This window comes from Mustela erminea, chromosome 17, assembly GCF_009829155.1.
Source record: "Mustela erminea isolate mMusErm1 chromosome 17, mMusErm1.Pri, whole genome shotgun sequence".
NCBI classification, from domain to species: domain Eukaryota; kingdom Metazoa; phylum Chordata; class Mammalia; order Carnivora; family Mustelidae; genus Mustela; species Mustela erminea.
This window is the reverse complement of record NC_045630.1, coordinates 45,586,195-45,606,489: the sequence shown is the minus strand read 5'-3', so window position 1 is coordinate 45,606,489 and position 20,295 is coordinate 45,586,195. Positions and strand designations below refer to the sequence as shown.

The window sequence follows — 20,295 nt, the reverse complement described above, 5'->3', positions numbered from 1 at the left end:
GCGCACGGCCCTGGTCACATACAGCCGGCGAGCAGGCCAATGGGCGCGCGGGGGGCGTGGCCCGGGGGGGGGTAGGGTTCCGAGCGTTTATAACAACTTGGAACGCCGCGACTTGCCGCGCGCAGTTGTGCTGCTGCGGCTTCTCTGCCCGGGTGCGGGTCGTATACCCCGGACTCTAGCTCTCCCCGCGCCGCCGGCTCCCCCCTGCGCCCCCGTTCGCCTTCGCCTCCCGGCCGCCATGGAGCCGTTGGCTTTCCCCCGGCGCTCCGGCCCGGCTCCTTCGGCCGCCCCCGCCCTGACCGCCGAACTAGCCCGGCCCCTGACCGACGGGCTCATCAAGTCGCCCAAGCCCCAGATGAAGAAGCAGGCGGTGAAGCGGCACCACCACAAGCACAATTTGCGCCACCGCTACGAGTTCCTCGAGACCCTGGGCAAGGGCACCTACGGGAAGGTGAAGAAGGCGCGGGAGAGCTCGGGGCGCTTGGTAAGTGCGACTCCCTCTCGCGGCGCTGCTGGGCGCGGGGCTTGGCCGCAGACGGTGAGGGCTGCAGGCAGGCTGGGCCGGGGGCTCGCGCGCTCCTCGGTGGAGTGGCCAACAGGCAGCGCACGCGCGCGTGGCGGGGGCCGGGGGAGGATGCGTTGGCCCTGAGAACTCCAGCACTAGCCAGCATACGAGGACTGTCCAGTTAGTGAGGCGGATGGCCGGTGCAGGGTGCAGAGAAGATGCATAGTGTCCTGTCTTGGGACGAGAAGACTCCCTACAGAAGGTGAGACTTAAGTTGAATGTTGCTTGAAGCATGCCATCCAAAAGAGTGGAATGGAAAAGGAAGTAGAAGGTGCCTGATCTTAGTGTGAGTTTAGTAGATGAGTGTGTGCTGGGATGAATGTGTGAGGTCCAGTTCCTTGACTTAGCTCTTATACTCTGGCAGCCCAGCCTACTGCGGGGAGCTGTGCTGGGGTGGGATGGGGTGGGCTGGGGTGGAGATGGCCTTGACATTTAGGTCCTTTCCATCTCTAAAACCGACTCCAAGTTTCATTAGGATGAGTGTTTTTATTCTGGGAAATGTGAAACCAGGCTCTGGTGCAAAGTCTACCGTGTCCCAAGATACCTTTGGGTTTGGGACCTTTTCAGAAAGATGTCCAGTCAATGTGGGGGCGGGGGACGTGGGTAGTAGTAGCAATGATAGTAATCGTGATTTGTGAGAGCTTGAGCAATTTATTTTATCTCTATACTCAGTTTCCCCTTCTGTAAAACTGGAAAAAAAAAAAAAAACCACAAAAACAAAACAAAACAAAACCCCACAACCACCCTTTCAAGCTGTGATGAGGATTGAATGAGGTACAAATGTGAATTTGAATTGATCCCAATACACAGAAGCTGCAGTGAGAACTGATATTTGTATCTGGAAAGGCAAATCCTGAAAGGGTAGCAAGTTTGCCAAGAGTTAGTTAACAAACATGTTTCACATGCATTAAGAATCACCTGGGGTGCTTCTTTTGAAATACTTACTGTCTGGCTCCACATCCAGAGGATTTTATTCCAAAGGTCTAGGATGGGGCCAGGTAACCTGCATTTTTTTTTTTTTTTTAAGATTTTATTTATTTCCTTGACAGAGAGAGCATAAGAGATCACAAGCAGGGGGAGCAGCAGAGGGAGGGGGAGAAGCAGGCTCCCTGCTGAGCCATGTGGAGCTCCATCCCAGGACCCTGGGATTATGACCTGAGCCAAAGGCAGATGCCTAACCGACTGAGACACCCAGACACACACACACACACACACACACACACACACCACCCCTCCCCCCCGCCCCTCCCCTTCATGATTGGCATTTTAACAAGCTTTGGGGGGCAGGTGGTCTAGGGACTCCTTTGCAAAATTCTGTCCGGTGCTGGTTATGAGACATGCGTGTGTGTGTGTGTGTGTGTGTGTGTGTGTCCATGGTTTACCCTATGAGCTGCGGGAGCAGTTGCCTCTCCAGATTGTTTGCTTTCTCAGTAACTGGTTTGAAATTCAATAAGTCATTTCATTGGTGAAGGAGAGTGGATGCTAGAGAGAGGGAGTGGATTCTGGCCTCATCAATAGGGCCGAGTATGTTTTTTCTGCTAGGGCCTGGCACTGTCCCCAGTCTCCCGCTGCCAGGTTACAGCTATTGGGCAATCATGTACTTCCTGGCTTTCCTTTCTTTCTCTTTCTCTAAAGTGTGAGGGCCCAGTGAAGCTCCAGGCTTGCGACCCCTGGACTCAGGCTTTGTCAGGGGCTTAGCTACAAAATAGCTTATGTGCTTCTTGTTGGAGGACAGACTGAGTTGGGGGGCTGGGGTGGCCCAGAAACTGGGAAACTGAAATTGAAGTTGAGATCCCATCAGAATCTTGACCTGGGTGTGTGTGTGTGTGTGAGAGAGAGAGAGAGAGAGAGAGAGATCTCTTTGATTCTGGAATGAGATAAACCAGCTTTCAGTTTTCAAACCTCAGTGACTGTAGGCAGGGATTCCAGCTCTTATTACATCAGAACAGAGAGAATTCAGAAGGTACTCCCCAGCCTCCTGCCTCTCGCTGTGGGTGGGGAGCTAAGGTCAGTAGGCGCGGGGCCTGCTCTGAACTACCCGGATCCACAGACCACCCTGTGCTTTGGCTGGAAACCTGCTCAGGGTCTCCGTCCTGCTTGGAGAGTAGCTGCCTGCGGGGCTAATGGTTTCTTCTTTCTGAAGAGGACTCCTCTTCCTCACCCCACACCCACTCCTGCCTCTTCACTGTCCTCCCTTAAGAGAGGCTGACCTGGTGCCTCAGGATCTCCTGTGAGGGAGAGGGACATGAGAAGGCTCCTGACATCCCTCCAAATGAGCGGAGGTTGTTGGTGGGGGCTAGAGGCAGAGAAGGGCCTGCTGGGTGACTCCCATTCCGACTCTACCTTTCTAGCATATTTCCCTTTGCCTGCCTGCCTGGATGAGATTAGCAGGGCCCTGATGGGACTGTTCGGAGGGAAGGGAGAGTGGGCAGGATGAATGGCTACTCCAGGAGGGCATCAAAGGAAAAACAAACATTTGCTCTGGATCTTCTCATCTCCCAGTACATTCCTAGGATCCAAATGACATTTCCTACTGTGACTCTCCCCAGCTCCCCTGACCGCCCCTCTCAGCATAAGAAAAACACCTGCTGGGGTCCCTGGAATGCTAGAATCCACCAAAGCCTTTAGGATGGTCCACACTGGCTTCTCTCCAGGGTTGCCATGAGCAACATTAGGGGAGTCCGAGTGGACAGTGATGTTGGACAAGGATGCTTCTCTATCTTATATATGCTGGGCTGCTACGTGGGATGTCAGAACGTTTGAAAATGACCCAGATGATCTGATCCCTTCGTTGACAGATGGGGAAACTGAGGCCCAGAGAGAGGATGGGACTTGTCTTGTGGCTGGTTAGTGGCATCCCTGCAACACAGGCTCCTGACTTGAACACCCCAGGCCATGGGTGACCAATTCTGAGTCTTGGACGGGGAGTTGGCCTTGAGCTGAGCCCGGGCTTGCCTCCGTGTGCTTTGTCATTCCAACCCAGAGCACAAGCTGCCTTTCCCAGAGCTCCAGGCAGTGCTGAGGGTGGGAAGAGTCACTGGGAATGAACTCCCTCCCCCACACATGCTGACTCTGATGAGGGATCCCGGATGAGTGAACTACACGACATTCCTGGTTTTGACCTCGTCGGGAAAGCTGTGGAGCTCAGAGTCAGACCATAAGGGTTCCAGTCCGGACTCTCTTGCTTACTAGCTCTGTGACCTCTTGTGTATCTCTGGTTCCTCCTCTGTCAGTGAAGGATCGGACCATAGAGAGGGCCTTATGATAATTCCTACCTTGTGGGGCTCTCAGAGGATGACAGAAGATGTTATCGGTCAAGTGCTCAGCACAGGAACTGACACACATGGTGTTATTATCCCAGCAGGGCTGGCTTGTCTGACTCTAGGCCCAACCCTCTCCTGGGGTACCCCATCCTGGGTCTGTGCTGCCTCGAGCAAGAGAATGGGTTGTGCTGCGCTTCCCTAAGCCAAACCACTTTGGTCTTTGCTTTGTTCAAAGTCCTGGTCTCTCCGTCAGCCCCTGCTCCAGGGAACGGCTCCATCTGGCCAGGAGCCAAAGGCCTCTTCTGTGTGACGCTGCCCTCCCAGGCCCGACTACACCTGCCTGCTCAGCAGCGGGGAGGGAGGCTCCGGCTGCAGGCGACTCTTGTCCTTGGGCTGTGGCCAAACCACACAGGAGGGCTGGGCAGGGAAGCGCCTTGCCCGGCAACCCGGCAGAGTGGGCAGGAGGGTGGCAAGGAGGGGGCAGGCACAGCCTGGTGCTTAGGGGAGGCAGCTCAGGTCCCCCTCATTCCCGGAGCCCATTCCTGCTCTCTGCCTGGGTCTCTGGTGGGCTTGGTGGGCTGGTGAGCCACCCCCAGACCCCTCCCCACTCTGCCCAGGCTAGCCCAGGCCAGCCTAACCTCTCCTCCGTTATCTAAATGGGTCATCCTCCAGCTCCTTGCCCCGCCTCCCAGATGGCTGCTGCTCCGTGAAAGGCCGGAGAGGAGTCAAGGATCTTGGCTCCGACTCCTGGTGATAACTATGACCGGAGATGCCCAGCTTGCACCCTGTCTCCTGGGACCTAAAACCAGCCCCTCTAGATCTTCTTTTTCTAAGACCTTTCTGCCGTGGTCTCCCCTCCAGATTATTCCTCATCTGAGTTCCTGCAGGAGAGGCAGCATCTAACCAATCGTGCCCCCAACACCCATCTCCCTGGTGTGTTTGTGGACCTCTAAGTGTGATGGGTGCCTGGAGGTGCTGCCCCAAGGCAGAGGCTGAGGCCTTCCCTTCTCCAAGGTGGGAGGCAGGGAGCCCAAGGCAGGGCAAGGCACCTGCAAGGAACTTTGGTCTCCTGATACGGCAGCTTCTGCAGACAACACCCTTCCATCTTGGTTCTACCTTAGTGTGTCATGGAACCTTGGAAGTCAGTGGACCTTTCTGGACATGAGTGCTTCTTCCATCTGCAAAAGGGGATGGGGGATTAGTCCTGCTTTAGTCTTTGCAAAATGGGCCAGCATCTATAGACTTTTGCCCAGGCAGGTTAACAACGGACATAGCACAGGGCCTCCGAACAAGCTCATTCCAACCAATCTTTGGCCAGCATCCTTCTGGCAGAGTAGCCCGTGACCCACTTCTGAAGAAGCTCAGCAGAAAATGCTGGAGTTTGGAAGGGAGGTTAGAGGTCTTGATGTACACATTTGTGAATGGTTCTTTTCTTTCTGGCCTTTGCACAAACCTTTCTGTCTGCCTATAATGCCCTTTATGCCTCTCCCCAGCCTACCCACTCTGGCTTGGCAAACCCTACTCATCCTTCGAGATCTCCTGGAGCCCCTGGGCAGTCAGGGACGTCAGCTGTCCTGTTCACAGTAGGTTTAATTGCCGGTCCTTCCACGGGACTGAGGGCCTTGGTGCAGGGACGATCCATTTTTTGTCTAAATCTCCAACACCTAGCATAGCACCAGGCACGTAGTAGGTGTTCAGCGGATGTTTGAAGAATAAATGCCCTTTCATTTTTCGGATGAGGACATCAAAACCAGCCACACCAGTTAACCAGATCATTTAAGTGGCTTGTCTCGCGTTGCATGGTTCCATGGGGACAAATAAGAATCAGGTACCTGAGCTCTTGACCCCCACTCCACTGACCTGGCATTCACACTTCTATTATCATGTAATTGTCGTGCCTGGGTGTCCTGCCCCACTGAGTAGGGGGGTCATAAAACCCACCACCTGAACTTGGGTCCTTTTACTTTGGAGAATAAACGGGTTCGGTTTTGTTTTTTGTTTTTTTTTTTTTAGGATAAGCTTTTTTTTTTTTTTTCAAGATTTTTATTTATTTAGGGATAGAGAGTGAGAAAGCACAAAACTTGAGGGGAGGGAGGGAGGGAGAGAGAATCTCAGGCAGACTCCCTGATGAGCACAGAGCCCAAGCCGGGGCTCAATCTCACAACCCAGCCATCATGACCTGAGCCAAAATCCAGGAACTGAGCCACCCAGGTGCCCCTAGAGGGGCTCTATTAATAATTATACCAGGATGAACTAGGATTCTCTAGGCGTGCGGCCTTCCTACCTCTGGGAGGTCCGTTCAGCTTACTGTTCCCCTCCTCCTTGGCGCTACTTAGGGTATTTTAATTTTAGACAATGTTTGCTCAACTAGCATAGGAGAACAAAGGTCCCTCAAATCAGTCCTGTCACTGAAGCTGGTTTTCCACCCACACCTGGGAAGAAGGACAGAAAATCTTTTTTCTTTTGTTTTTAAAGATTTTATTTATTTATTTGACACAAAGGGCGAGGAGCAGGCTCCCTGCTGAGCAGAGAGCCTGATGCAGGGCTCGATCCCAGGACCCTGAGACCACAACCTGGGCCAAAGGCAGAGGCTCAACCCACTGAGCCGCCCAGGCGCCCCAGGACAAAAAATCTTATCTGGGTAGCCATCCTATCGGTCAGGGGATCAGTGACTTAGCCAGTAACTCCGGGGGATCAGTGACTTAGCCAGTAACTACGGATTTGTGATTTGTGCTCACCGGTAAGCAGCTGTTGAGTGCTTTCTGTATGCCGAGCGCCTTCTAGGCGCCAGCTGTTTCTCTGTCTCCTTTACTTGAAGAGACCAGCCAGTAGATGGTGAGGGGCCCATCCTGTGGGGCAGGAATAGGTTGGGGAACAGTGGCCCAGGTCCCCCAGGGCAGTGACACATCATTCTTCTTGTATGTCACCCCGCTTGGAGGCTAGCAGAGGCCTGATGACAGAACTTGTCACCTTCATAGGAAGTGCCCACCAGCTGTGGTCTCCTAGGACCTCATGTGGGTAACCGGAGGTGGGGAGGATATTGGGCTGGGGGAAGGTCCTTGATCTAGTTCCCTGAGGCCAGAACGGAAGTTTGCAGGAAGGTAGACCGGTTCACTGAGGTTCACTGAGGTTCACTGAGGATTACCAATCCCGTTGAGGAATCCTAGGCCTCCAGAGTTGAAAGAAATGGATCTCAGGGTTCAACATTTGTACTCTCTACTGGCCTGGGGACTCCTAGCATGGCTTAGACCCTCTTTTTGGAACCTCCTTTCTGTTAGGCCTTGTCTTTATGAGACCCCCTCCCCTAAGCCTGTGATGATTCATCTCCTTGCTGTATAGGTTTGTTGTTTCATTATCTAGATATGTGACTTATATATGGTCTTTTTTTTTTTTTTAATACTACCTATTAACACAAGGTTTATGGCTCTTTATTGGAAGAGCTCATAGGACTTTATCTATTGTCTGATTTTTAAAACAAAGAATTCTAGAAAAGAACGAGTCTGTAACATCTCCCCTTCGGTGAAGGAGAATTGAAGCCCCTTCCTCCCCATTCCTGCCTCCCTGTCCAATTCTAAGCTGGAGATTTTTCTGCTTAGCTCATTGGGGTGGTTTGGAGCAGAAGGGGGGACAGACTGTGAAGAAAGCCCCTGAGGGGCCGCCCCCACCCCCACCCCCACCCCCTGTCCCACCCCGGCCCCTGCAGCTGCAGCGTGGGCCTCTCCAGCATCTTGGGAAGAAGGCTCCATGGTGACAGGTCCCTCCTGCTGCCATTGTCCTCCCTGCCCTGCTCCGGGAGGGCACAGGAGCTGGGCCTCCCCTCTTTCAAGGATGCAGCTCCAGGGGAGGAGCGGGGCGGAGGGCACGCCATCCCTGGCCCGTTGCCGCGGTGACCGGGCCGGCCATTGTGCGCAGCTCCCCTTATGGGATTAAGGCTGTTCCGCATTCCTGTCCGATGGGGAGCACTGCCCTGTCCCCGCGAGCCGGAAGCCATTGTCTGCCTCCAGAGCCCTGTGAAAGGGTGGATTAGAGGCCCCTCCCCTGGAGCTGTGGTCTCCTTTTGAACCTTGAGGGGAGGCCAACCCTCCTGGGACGTGGAATGAGGAGCCGGTTTCCCTCAGTCTGGCCCTTCACATTTGGTCGTAACAGGTCCGTCTCCCCTGAAGAGGAAGTCTTGAATTTACAGTTCGTGTCCTTGGACAGGATCTGCCCGGCCCTGTGGCACCCCAGCCGGCCCCCGCCCATCTCCTCAGGGCACCCCTGAACCCCGCATGTGTAGGGCTGGTCCCCCGCCTCAGAGCCAGAAAGCCCTTCACAGGGCTTGGTTCAGCCTGTGGTTGTGCAGAAAAGACAACCGAGGCTCTGAGAGGGGGTGGGACTTGCTCCCGGGGACTGCGACAGAGCCCGCAGGAGGAGGACCCCCCCAGGTCTCCTGCCTCTCCCCCAGGCTGGGGAAGGGCCCTTGTCACTCTCTTTCTGTCCCCCTGGCTGCTCAGTGGGACGGGGCAGGGAAAGCAGAGGTTCCTCAGGCTCTAAGAGTTCTGCTTACTGGCCTGGCATCTTGGCACTGCTTTCATTTCCTGTCGCCTCACCCCACCCTTCCTGAACCCACCGCACTTACCAGCCCTTCCCCCCACCATCCTTATATGGTATTTTCACCTTTGCAGAAGAGACAGCAAAGCCCAGGGGACTCTCACTGTCTGGTTGTTTGTTTGTTGCTAGGAGAGGAACATTCCTTACCTAGACTGAAGGGACTGGTATGGGTTTTTTTCATATTTTTTTTGTGGCTAAAAATATACATAACGTATAGTTTACCATTTTCCCCATTTTAAAGGTTCAATTCAGTGACCTATTAGGTACATTCACGATGTCATGCAAACATCCACACACCCCCCCCCATTTGTAAGATCTTTTCATCACCCCACACAGGAGCTCTGTACCCGTGAAACAATAGCTCCCCACCCCCTCCACCTCCACCACCCCCCACCCTGGGAATCCCTGTTCTACTTTCTGCCCATGCATTTGTCTATTCTGGTTACCTCCTAGATGGAGAATCAGACAGGGGCCCCTGGGTGGCTCAGTGGGTTAAGCTTCTGCCTTTGGCTCAGGTCATGATCCCCGGGGCTTCCTGCTCCACGGGGAGTCTGCTTCTCCCTCTGCCTCTCTCCCTGGTTGTGCTCCCTTTCCGTCTCTCTTGTGCTCTCTCTCTCAAATAAATAAATAAAATCTTTAGGGAAAAAAAAAAGGAGAATCGTCCCTCTGTACTTGTGTGTCCAGCTGCTTTCACTTAGCATAATGTTTTCAAAGTTCATTCCTGTTTTTGCCGGTTCGTCACTGCACGACCTTGAGCAGGTCACTTAACCTCTCCGCGGACCCGTTTCCCCACCTGTCAGTGAGGACCACGAAACTTTCTGGGCCTGCCTCCCCGGGTGGTTGGGAGGGCCAATGCCTTAGTAACGAGGTGACAGATGCTTGCTCAGGGGCCCTGCGTGGCATCAGGAATCCAGTCCTGAGCAAAACCAGGCCGACCCTTGTCTTCATGGTGTCATATGGTGGGTTTGCTTTCTAAGTCATAAAGCACTGGCCTTACAGATGCAGGTTGTACCTTCCTTGTTCGTCTGCGGACTCTGAATAAGGTCACCGTCCCATACTCCTTCCTGCTGTGTGGACTTAGCCTAACCCGGTGCTCTCCAGTGTCTCTGTCACCTATCTGGACGTTGGACGGAGTGGCTGCTTTGGGTGCACGTAGCACCGGCAGACGGCCCGGGGCAGAGCTCCCGGAGTATCCTTGGGGATGCCTTTACCTGCCAGAGCTTTCTCCTCAGGCTTCCGCACTCTCTGTTCCCAGGTGGCCATCAAGTCCATCCGGAAAGACAAAATCAAAGACGAGCAAGACCTCATGCACATTCGGCGAGAGATTGAGATCATGTCGTCACTCAACCACCCCCACATCATCGCCATCCATGAAGGTATAGGGGCAAGGCATCGAGGCAGAGTGTGTGGATGCGTACGTGTGTGTAGGAGCAGTCAGGACAGAGAACACAAAGAAGTGAAAAAGACACAGGCTTCAGAGTTGCACAAAATGTGGATTTGAAACCCAGCTCTAGGACTTTGGGCAACTAATTTAATTAGGCTCTGGGCAGGCCTCTGTTCCTCATTTGTCAAACGGGCCCGTCCCACCTACGTCACAGGGGAGCTGCAAAGATGAAATTAAATGTCACTGAGGATTCAGCTCACGGGAGGAACTCAACGGACTATAGGCTTTCTTGTTGTCATTGTTGGGGTTTCCATAATGGAACACTACCTCCCCAACCCAGTGAGAGCCCCAGCATCCTGGGGGAGGCTGGCACGCACACAGACCTGTACCTGTCTCAGGTCCCGACAGCCAGGCCTCCTACAGTCTGCCCCGGACTCTGAATCATTCCTGCCATGGGGCTGGCTCCCACCTTTCCTCATCTTTCTTAGGTTCCTCTTGCTCTGACATCAGTGTCGCCTTCCCACCCCACCGGCTCTGTTCCCTGTGACCCAGACAACAAAGTGAGGAAGAGAGGGTGACGAGGGAAAGAGGGGGAGCCTACTCCTACCCACACTCGTCTGCTTCCAGCCTTTACATAATATTAGTGAGATGGGAACCAGGGGTAGCGGTAGCACCAGGAGGGAGGGGAAGAGGCCTGTGGCTTTGCCCTCTGTCTGAATATTCCTGGTGGGAAGTAAGGGAGAAGTCTTTCTTGGGTTCTGTCCATAGGAAGACTAAGGGCAAGCCACTGACATGGCCCCAAGGCCAGAGCTCCACAAGGAGCCCGGCAAGTGGCTGAGAAGGCTAATTGTAGCTCTTTGTATTTCCCCCAGGGAAGAGTGGGTAGATGACAGAGTGTCGGTTAAGCCAGGTTGAGCTTGGTGATTGGGCAGAGAGAGTAACTTCTCCCCCACACCCATCCCTCCAAGCTACACGTGGGACCTGAGTCTTAAAGCTTAGGATGTGGATTCTCCCGCCCCTCAGATTCCATGATTGTAGGCAGGGGTGTCCCAGTTACTGTGGGACAGGCAGTGCCTCCTCCCCAACCATCCCCAGCCTGCCCCAGTGTTCAGGAGATATGGACTAGGGGGAGGCTCTGGTTTTAGGAAACGAGCAGCTCTCCAGAATGTACCCTGGCTGGCTCTTCATGGCACAAAGGTGGCATGCATCCCTACAGACATCTGGAGGACCAGAGGAGTAGGGTCTCACTTGGGTAAGCCCCAGGAGACAGGGCCACTGTGGGTTGGGACCGCTTGCCCATGTGGGAGAGGGGAAGGGCTCAGTCCTCCTGGCCCTGTGTCCAGTCACCTGGCACCCGGGATTCCTTGGGAAGAAGCCGCCTCTCTCAGCTCCTTCTCCCAGGCTAGACAGCAGCAGCTCTGGGGCTGGATCAGCAGGAGAGACTCCTATGGCAACGTCACAGACACACGTGCTCGGACACACACCCAGCCAGTTTGACGAACCAATCCTTCCCTACGTTTCTAGGCAGCTGGAGCCAGGACAAGCCTGAGAGGCATGTGAGCTGGGATGGGCTCATTGCCAGGAAGTCAAAGGGGCTGAGGGTACCAGATCTCTAGATCAGCCTTCCTTGGTACCATATAGTTTACAAACCACATTCATGTACCTTTATCTCTCCTCGGATCCTGGAGGCAAACGTTATGATGGGTGTTGTTTTCCAAGTTCACGCACGAGGGTAGTGATTATAAATCAGCACTAGGCACTATTTGTCGAGTGCCTGCTGCTATGTCGGACCCCAAGCCTGGCTCAGGAGCCCCGGAGTTCTCACTGACTTCTTTTGATGTCTTCCCCAGCCCTGTGAGCTTATCATTATATCTCTTCAGATGAGCAAATGGAGGCACACTGGTTAAATAACTTGCCAGGGTTACCCGGCTAGTGAGTGAGGGGGCCAGGATTCAAACCCCAAACCTGAATTCCTACTGGTGTATCTGGACAAGGTTTGCCCACCGTCCCCAGGCACAAAGTAGCAGATTCTGAACCAGAGGACATGACTTGTCATTCTCATCCGTTGATGTCCCTGCCTTCCTGGGAATTTGCAGGCTGGTCTTTTTTTTTTTTTTTTTTAAGATTTTATTTATTTATTTGACAGAGAGAAATCACAAGTAGATGGAGAGGCAGGCAGAGAGAGAGGGAAGCAGGCTCCCTGCTGAGCAGAGAGCCTGATGTGGGGCTCGATCCCAGGACCCTGAGATCATGACCCAAGCCGAAGGCAGCGGCTTAACCCACTGAGCCACCCAGGTGCCCCTTGCAGGCTGGTCTTAAGGATCCTCAAAAGCCTGGGGCGCCTGGTTGACTTAGTTGGTTAAGCATTGCACTCCCTGATTTGGGTTCAGGTCATGATCTCAAGGGCATGGGATGGAGTCCCGTGTCCTTCTCCACGCTCAGCACGGAATCTGCTTGTCCCTCTCGCTCCTCTGCTCCTCGCCTCTCTCTCTCTCTCCCTCTCTCAAATAGATAGATAGATGGAAAGAATCCTCAAAAGCCCAAACTTCCAAAGAGAGGAAGGATAAGCCAGTTCCCTTGGCCTCACCTCATGGCTCCGGGAAAATGATGGGAGCTTCAGCAGTCCTGTTCCTGCCCTTACTTGCCCCTGCCCCACCCCGAGAGCAGATAGCCCGGCAGAAAGATCCTATCAGCCTTGGGGCAGGGGGAGGAGTATGTGACCCCCACTGGGAGCACTGCACTCTGGAATGGCCTGACGTTCCCACCTTGCTCCGCCGCAGTGTTTGAGAACAGCAGCAAGATTGTGATTGTCATGGAGTATGCCAGCCGGGGCGACCTATATGACTACATCAGCGAGAGGCCTCGGCTCAGCGAGCAGGACGCCCGCCATTTCTTCCGACAGATCGTCTCCGCCGTGCACTACTGCCACCTGGTGAGCTCCCCCTGCCAGCTCTCTTCCAAGGGGGTCCCTGGAGCTCTGGGACTGTCCAGGATCCCACGGGAGACAAACAGAGGCAAAAACTCATCTGGACTTGGGCCCTGGGGATGTTGGCATCTCTGGCTGTGGCTCCTAGGGGTGGAAGTCTCTGTGATCCATGGTCCTGTGTTCCCACGAGATGGGCATTCCCAGCCTACCCATGCTGCCCCAGCTGGGCCCCCTTTGTGTTGACCTCACTTTCCAGACTAGGCCTTCATGTCCTCCTGTCCCTCTTGGAGACCTCCCTCTGACTCCCTTTCCTCCCTCCATCTTTCAGAATGGGGTTGTCCACCGGGATCTCAAGCTGGAGAACATCCTCTTAGATGCCAATGGAAATATTAAGGTGAGGCTCTCTTCTTTGTTTCCCGCAGCTCCCTACCCCACCCCAGCCTTTCTGCCCTGTTTCCTCACCAAGTGTCTATCTCTAAGCACACAGAGATTCTAGAAGCTCAGGTTTAGATGGTGGTACCAGTAGGGAACTCAGCCATCATCCTTTCCAGTACCTTGTTTTGTGGATGAAAACCTAAGGCTTCAAGATAAGGGGTGACTTACCCAAGGTCCCATGGCAAGGGAGTGGTTGCATCTGGGCTAGAACCAAGGTCTGCTGATTCCCAGGCCAGTGCTCTTGACGTAACCGACTGATAGGAGCCTAGACCTAGGGTCAACTTTTTTTTTTTTTTTTTTTTTTTCAAAGATTTTATTTATTTATTTTACAGAGAGAAATCACAAGTAGATGGAGAGGCAGGCAGAGAGAGAGAGAGAGGGAAGCAGACTCCCTGCTGAGCAGAAAGCCCGATGCGGGGCTCGATCCCAGGACCCTGAGATCATGACCTGAGCCGAAGGCAGCGGCCTAACCCACTGAGCCACCCAGGCGCCCCTAGGGTCAACTTTTTGCGTGCAAGTTGGGGCCTGGCAGGGAGAGAGGGCCACGGCCTGAGTTCTCCCCAGCTGTCTGTGCATGCAAACACACACACACACACACACACACACACAAAATCTGCTACCATTTGGTAGTCCTTTGGCACTTTCCTCCATAGACCAAGCACCCCAGCACTGGCGTTCTGCCTCCTGCAGCTGCCAAATTCCCACGCCTACGTAGTTAAGCTGAGGTCTGAGAGGTGCTGGTGGCATCAGCTCAGAGCTCAGGGCTGGAAGGGGGACATAACCGGGGCTGGCCCCTGCAGGTGCCTGGCTGGGCTCTTGACTCTGCAGTAGGACACTCCTCAGACTCTCCCTGAACCCGACACACAGTCCTTCCCCTTCAGTGGCCCTTGAACCTGTGCCCTGAAGTCCCCTGACACTGAGTTTATTCCCCTTACCCAGCCAGTTCCCGGAGCAGGTGGGGCTTTCTTTGATGCTAAGCAGGGGGAGGGGAGCCAGAGCCAGGAAACTCACAGAACCAGACAGGCATGAACTTTCCCATCTCAACCAATCATCTGCCTCTTTATGGGCTTCAAATGGTAACTGCTTGATAAGAGGCCAATAAAGCCATAAACCAGGAGCCAGGGTTTCATAAACAGCCCCTCCCCACCCTGGGCACACATGGTGCTCTGCTGGGGGTGAAGAGGTGGGGAGCAGCAGGCCATTGGCTTCTGCTTCTGTCTGAGGATAGTTGGGGAAAAGGGTCTCTCTGGGGAGTGAGCAGATGGGCTTGGGGCCTCTCAAGCCCTCAGTATCAGACAGCTCAGGGAATCCTGAAAGAAGATTCTTTCCTCTGGGCTCTAACCACAACCCTGATCTTTGTTCTGACATCACCATTGCATCTTAGCTATACCAGGTGACCCCAGGTCCCTTCCACTGCATTCCTGCCCAGCTAGGGGCAGAGATGAGCCCTTTGCTGGGACGGGCTTGCCAACCCTGGCCTGGTAAAGCCTTAATGGTTCTGGCTGACTTCTGAGGGCCATGGTGTTGGCATGAGAAGGTGATACTCTCCCTACATCTGGTCGACCCCTCCTTCAGTCACTAGTGTTGGTTGAGTCCCATCCGTGGGTCCCACCTGTGCTGAGAGCTGCAGGAAGGGTGGGGGCAGAAGGAGGTGAGTCCAGGGAAGGTGCCAACACAGTAATGTGAGGAGGCAGACTGATGACCACTGGAAACCGTGGGGCTTTGCAGGAAAAGGAGGTATTAGGAGGGGTGGGCTTGCCAGTTCAGGAGGATGTTTCTAGGCAGAAGAGGGCATCCCTGGAGTGGGGGGTCCAGCACGAACAAAGGAGCCCGGGGAATAGGGAGGACCCTGGAGCCTCCACACGCCTAGGCATTCCTCACTGATCCAACCTCCTTCGAGGGCCTGGGTTCCCCTGGGACCTGGAGAGGGGCGGGCTGAGAGCTGCAGAACATTCCAGGCCTTGGCATGACCCCTGCCTGTGCTTGACCTGCTCTCGCAGATCGCGGACTTTGGGCTGTCCAACCTTTACCACCATGGCAAGTTCCTGCAGACGTTCTGCGGGAGCCCCCTGTACGCCTCGCCTGAGATCGTCAACGGGAAGCCCTACACGGGCCCCGAGGTGAGTGTCTGCTCTCCGCCTGCAGCCTGCCTCCGCCACTGACCGGTGCCTCTAGGTTTTCTGAGAGAGGTGGGCTGGCTTTCCAGTTCTTCCCCTCTTCAGAGCACAGACCTCCACCCCCACCTTTCACACACAAAAGTGGGGAAGAGCCAGGTCCTAGCGGGAGCAGCAGAAACTGGGCTAAGAACTGAAGCCTGCTGACCCCCCCCACACCCCCATCTGGTTTTGTGCCTCCTCACCTTCCTAGTTGCTATTCTCTTTCCTGGCATCCGTCCGGGTTCCCTGGAGAGGTGCGCTTTCTCTCCACCACCCCATCCTGCCTGGAAGGGATGACCTCACCACGCTCTCATTTGTGGCCGCCCCTCCTATGGGCAGGCAATGGACAACACCTTTCTTCTTGAACTTTAGTCCCTCTACAACATCACCATCCTTACTCCTGGGTCCTAGAGGGAGGTGGTCCTTGGATGCCCCGGCACCCTGGGCTCTCCAGAGTGTACCCCTTTCTTCTCTGGGGTTGCTGGATGCCCTCCAGCCTGTGACATCCAGGCATCCTTGCTGACCCTCTTTCTCTCTCTCTCTCTCCCTCCCTAGGTGGACAGCTGGTCCTTGGGTGTCCTTCTGTACATCCTGGTGCACGGCACCATGCCCTTTGATGGGCAGGACCATAAGACACTGGTGAGACAGATCAGCAATGGGTCCTACCGGGAGCCGCCTAAACCTTCCGGTGAGTGAGAGGCCCGGGTATAATCCTCCAGGCCCCTAGGGTCCTTCCCTCATTCCTGAGGCAGGCACCAGCCAGGGGCAGGGAAGAGAAGAGGCCTCCCCCCTACCTGCTGTCCGCTCTCTGCCTCCAGGGTCTGTGACTCGGAGAGAGAAGGGGCACCCCTGCTCTCTGGTGCATAGAGCAAGGCTGAAGAAGGGGCCCTGGTCCTGAGGGGCCGAGGGATGGAGGAAGAAAAGGGCCGTCAGTCCCAGGGGGCTGGAGGCTATGGGGAGCCGGCTGGGCTGTGGGGTGTGTGGAGCCCAGGGAGGACTGGACACATCTGAATGGGGTGTGCAGTCTCAGCGCAGATCGGTGTGAACCGCTGAGAGGGGCTGCAGGGGGCCCATTCTCATGGCTGCCAGTCTGAGGCCCCCGTCTTCTGCCTTCCAGATGCCTGTGGCCTGATCCGGTGGCTATTAATGGTGAACCCCACCCGCCGGGCCACCCTGGAGGATGTGGCCAGTCACTGGTGGGTCAACTGGGGCTATGCCACCCGTGTTGGGGAGCAGGAGGCTGTGCGCGAGGGAGGGCACGGCAGCAGCGACTCCGGCCGGGCCTCCGTGGCTGACTGGCTCCGGCGGTCCTCCCGCCCGCTCCTGGAGAACGGGGCCAAGGTCTGCAGCTTCTTCAAGCAGCACGCACCTGGGAGCGGGAGCATCGCCCCCGGCCTGGAGCGCCAGCATTCCCTGAAGAAGTCCCGCAAAGAGAACGACATGGCCCAGTCTCTCCAGGGGGACCCGGCGGACGACCCCGCCCCTCGCCCTGCCAGGGGCAACCTCAAGCTGCCCAAGGGCATTCTCAAGAAGAAGCCACTGCCCTTGCTGGAAGGGGCGAGGGAAGAGCCCGAGCCCAACCCAGGCGCTGCAGACCCCGGCCAGGCTCCCCCCCTGCTCCCCAGGAAAGGCATCCTCAAGAAGTCTCGGCAGCGGGAATCTGGCTACTACTCTTCCCCTGAGCCCAGTGAGTCTGGGGAGCTCCTGGATGCGGGGGACGTGTTCGTGAGTGGGGACTCCAAGGAGCAGAAGCGCCCCCAAACCTCAGGGCTGCCCCTCCATCGCAAAGGCATCCTCAAACACAACGGCAAGTTCTCCTGTGCCACCCTGGAACTCCCAACCCCCAGCACCTTTGGCTCCTTGGATGAACTGGCACCCGCCCCTCGTCCTCTGGCCCGGGCCAGCCGCCCCTCGGGGGCTATGAGTGAGGACAGCATCCTGTCCTCTGAGTCATTCGACCAGCTGGACTTGCCTGAACGGCTCCCTGAGCCCCTGCTGCGGGGCTGCGTGTCTGTGGACAACCTCTTGGGGCTTGAGGAGCCCCCCACAGAGGGCCCTGGCAGCAGGGGCCTGAGGCGATGGTGGCAGGACCCCCTGGGGGATAGCTGCTTTTCCCTGACTGACTGCCAGGAGGTGACAGAGGCCTACCGCCAGGCCCTGGGGGTCTGCTCAAAGCTCAGCTGAGGGGGGGTGGGGGGTGGGCACTGCCCCGCCCTGGGCAGGTTCTAAAATGCAGCCGGGTGCACCCTGAGGGGGGACTGCAGCATCCCCGGCCTCCCAAGACTAGCCTCCTGGCCAAGAAGGCTGAGGTGGTTTGCAGTCGAGCCCTAGAGAGGGCTGGATGGGAAGTGGGCACATCGGGGGTCCAGGTCCTCAGTCCTGTGGAACAGAGAAGACAGTAGAGGGGAAGCTGGTGGAGAGAGAGGAGGGGAAGGCCTGAGGTCAGTCCAGGTGGCCCCCTTCCTGTCACACGGCAGAGACACGGATGGCAGGAAAGAGCCCTCTCAGCCCGTCTCCTTCCCCGCACTAAGTTTTGTGCATGGTGACTGCTGGCCAAGGGCGGGGGAGGGAAACTCTTCCCGTGCAGGTCCCATCCTCACCTGCCCCTGAAACTGGAAGGTGGCAGCCCCCATGTGCCCGGGGTTTCCTGGGAATGGTCTCCTAGGGGGGTGCCCCTCCTTATTTAGCTCTGCAGTAAGAGGCCACAACCTCCGTCTCCTCAAAGGTTCTCTCCCCTTTCCCATCCTCCAAACCCGGCCCAAGCCTCCCGGAGTCGCTGCTAGGAATCTGAAAGACTTGAAAAGGCTCAGGCTGCTGCTATTGGACTTCATCTCACGGGGCCCGGACTCCCCGGGACCCCACCTTGGACCTCGAGGACTCTAACTTCTCTGGCCTCCAAGCTGCTCCTGTTACTGAGAATGGCTCAGGGCTTTCTGGACCCTGGAATGCCCTTATTTATTTTTATGTGTTCAGCTCTCTGTCTTTGAAAAAACAGCATCTGGCTGTTTTCAATAATGTGAATATTATGTTCTGGGAAAATCCACTGTGACATCTACGTTTTGTGAACAGGGAGACCTTTCACTATGATTCCCTACTGATCATGGAAGGGGACTGGGTATCAAGCCACGGGTCCCACTGCACGGTGTGGGGCGGGTGGGAGGGGCGTCCCCCGCTCCCTCACTCCACGCCCTGACTCTGTCTACCTGATGCTGCTGCTTCCTCTGTGGCCAGAAGGAACCATTCCATTAAAAACCAGAACGATGATTGGAAAATAGCCTCTGTTCTGTTTGGGCAGGTGGTGTGCAAGACTTTGGGCCTCCTCTTAACTAACCCATGCTCTCCTTGGGCTGCCACAGGTGGGAACTGGAGCACCTGCTTCATTTAAAAAAAAAAAAAACACAGAACACAACCACCACAAATGCCCAGCTCTTAGCTCCTAGAGGCTCCCCTGAGACGGCCCTCCACCTTCTGGCCCGGCCCCTTAAGCGCACAGGTTGGGGAGCCCTGGACAGACGCGCCCGGTTTGCCCTTCCAGCTGCAGCCCTAAAGGACGAGCGGGGTGCGGATTCTGCAGCCCGCCCCCACCCTCCCTCCTCTCCCACCCCGCCCCAGCATCTCTGTTCCCCGCAGCTTGAGGACACCCGCTCCACCTTTATTCTCTCACACCAAAGAAATCCCCTTTCCTCCAGCGCCGGGCAGCTGCTACCCCTCCCGCCCCTCGCCGCCCGCCTCCTCCAGGAAGTAAAGAATGCTTGGAATGCCCCCCCATCGTGGGCCGGCCCTCTCAGCCCCCTGCGGAGCATTCCCCAAACGCCAGCTCCATTGAGAAACTCCCAGGCTCCGAGGGCCAGGATGAACGGGAGGATAAGGACAAAGGGCAGGCCTGCAGCCGGCTGGCTCCGGCTTCAGGCGGACTCCCTCCCTCTTGCCCTCCCCGCAGCGGGCTGGCGTTCACTGGCCCCTGGAACGTCCCCAGTCCGAGTCAACACCATGGCACACCTGTCCTCCTGCCAGCCTGCTGTGCCTGCCAGGGAGCCCCATCTGGGCCTTCGCTGCCTCCCTGCAGCTGGGGGGCAGGCATGGTTGCGGGGTGTGGGGAAGAAGGGAGGAAGCCAGGCCACCAATGGGGTCAAGATGCGAGAGCAAACTAGAAGTCGCACAGGCCACCCCTGGGGTGCTGCCGTCCGGTATCTTGTAGGTCCCAAAAAACAGGGAGTCTTTACCCTCAAGAAGCATCGAGCTCTGCTGTGAAGTTGGCTGGGCTCACTCACTCCTTCAGCTCTGGAGTCAAGCCCTGTTTGTGCGCCAAGCTCCATGAAGACTAAGCCAATGGCTGTGTCCCCAGTACCGCACTTAAGATCTTAGCCTCTGGGGGTGGCTGGGTGGCTCAGTCAGTTAAGCGTCTGGCCTTTGGCTCAGATCATGATCTCAGGGTCCTGGGATGGAGCCATCAGGCTCCCAGCTCAGCGGGAAGCCTGCTTCTCTCTCTCTCACTCCCCCTGCTCATGTTCCTTCTCTCACTGCCTGTCAAATAAATAAGTAAAAATTATAAAATTATTTAAAAAGGGGTGCCGGGGTGGCTCAGTCGGTTAAACGACTGCCTTTGGCTCAGGTCATGATCCCAGGGTCCTGGGATCAAGTCCTGCGTTCGGTTCCCAGCTCAGCGGAGAGTCTGTTTCTCCCTCTCCTTCTGCCTGCCACTCTGCCTACTTGTGCTCTCTCTCTGTGTCAAATAAATAATCTTTAAAAATTACTAAAAAAACAAAGTCTTGTCTTCCAGGGGGTTGCAGCCTGGCCGGCAAGTTGGCATGCATAAAAATACATAAAATTCGGGCTCCTGGGTGGGTCAGTGAGTTAAAGCCTCTGCCTTCAGCTCAGGTCATGATCCCGGGGTCATGGGCTCGAGCTCTGCATCAGGCTCTCTGCTTAGCAGGGAGCCTGCTTCCTCCTCTCTCTCTGCCTGCCTCTCTGCCTAC

At 55.8% G+C, this 20,295-nt stretch overlaps 1 protein-coding gene across 4 annotated transcripts; it reads left to right on the top strand.

Annotated features, from left to right (window-relative positions):
* The first annotated feature begins 82 nt into the window (after positions 1 to 82).
* Positions 83 to 18,595, top strand: NUAK2 (NUAK family kinase 2). Of its 4 annotated transcripts, XM_032318572.1 has the most exons (8): positions 83 to 484; positions 9,674 to 9,794; positions 12,583 to 12,734; positions 13,057 to 13,122; positions 15,164 to 15,283; positions 15,875 to 16,007; positions 16,437 to 17,126; positions 18,045 to 18,595. In XM_032318572.1, the coding sequence occupies exons 1-8, from the start codon at positions 239 to 241 to the stop codon at positions 18,200 to 18,202; spliced, it is 1,686 nt and encodes a 561-aa protein (XP_032174463.1). In that variant the 5' UTR covers positions 83 to 238; the 3' UTR covers positions 18,203 to 18,595. The 4 variants fall into 4 exon arrangements, with proteins under 4 accessions (XP_032174463.1, XP_032174462.1, XP_032174465.1 ...); XM_032318571.1 differs by having other exon boundaries at positions 16,437 to 18,138; XM_032318574.1 differs by lacking the exon at positions 83 to 484 and adding an exon at positions 523 to 836 and having other exon boundaries at positions 16,437 to 18,138.
* The last annotated feature ends 1,700 nt before the right edge of the window (positions 18,596 to 20,295 follow it).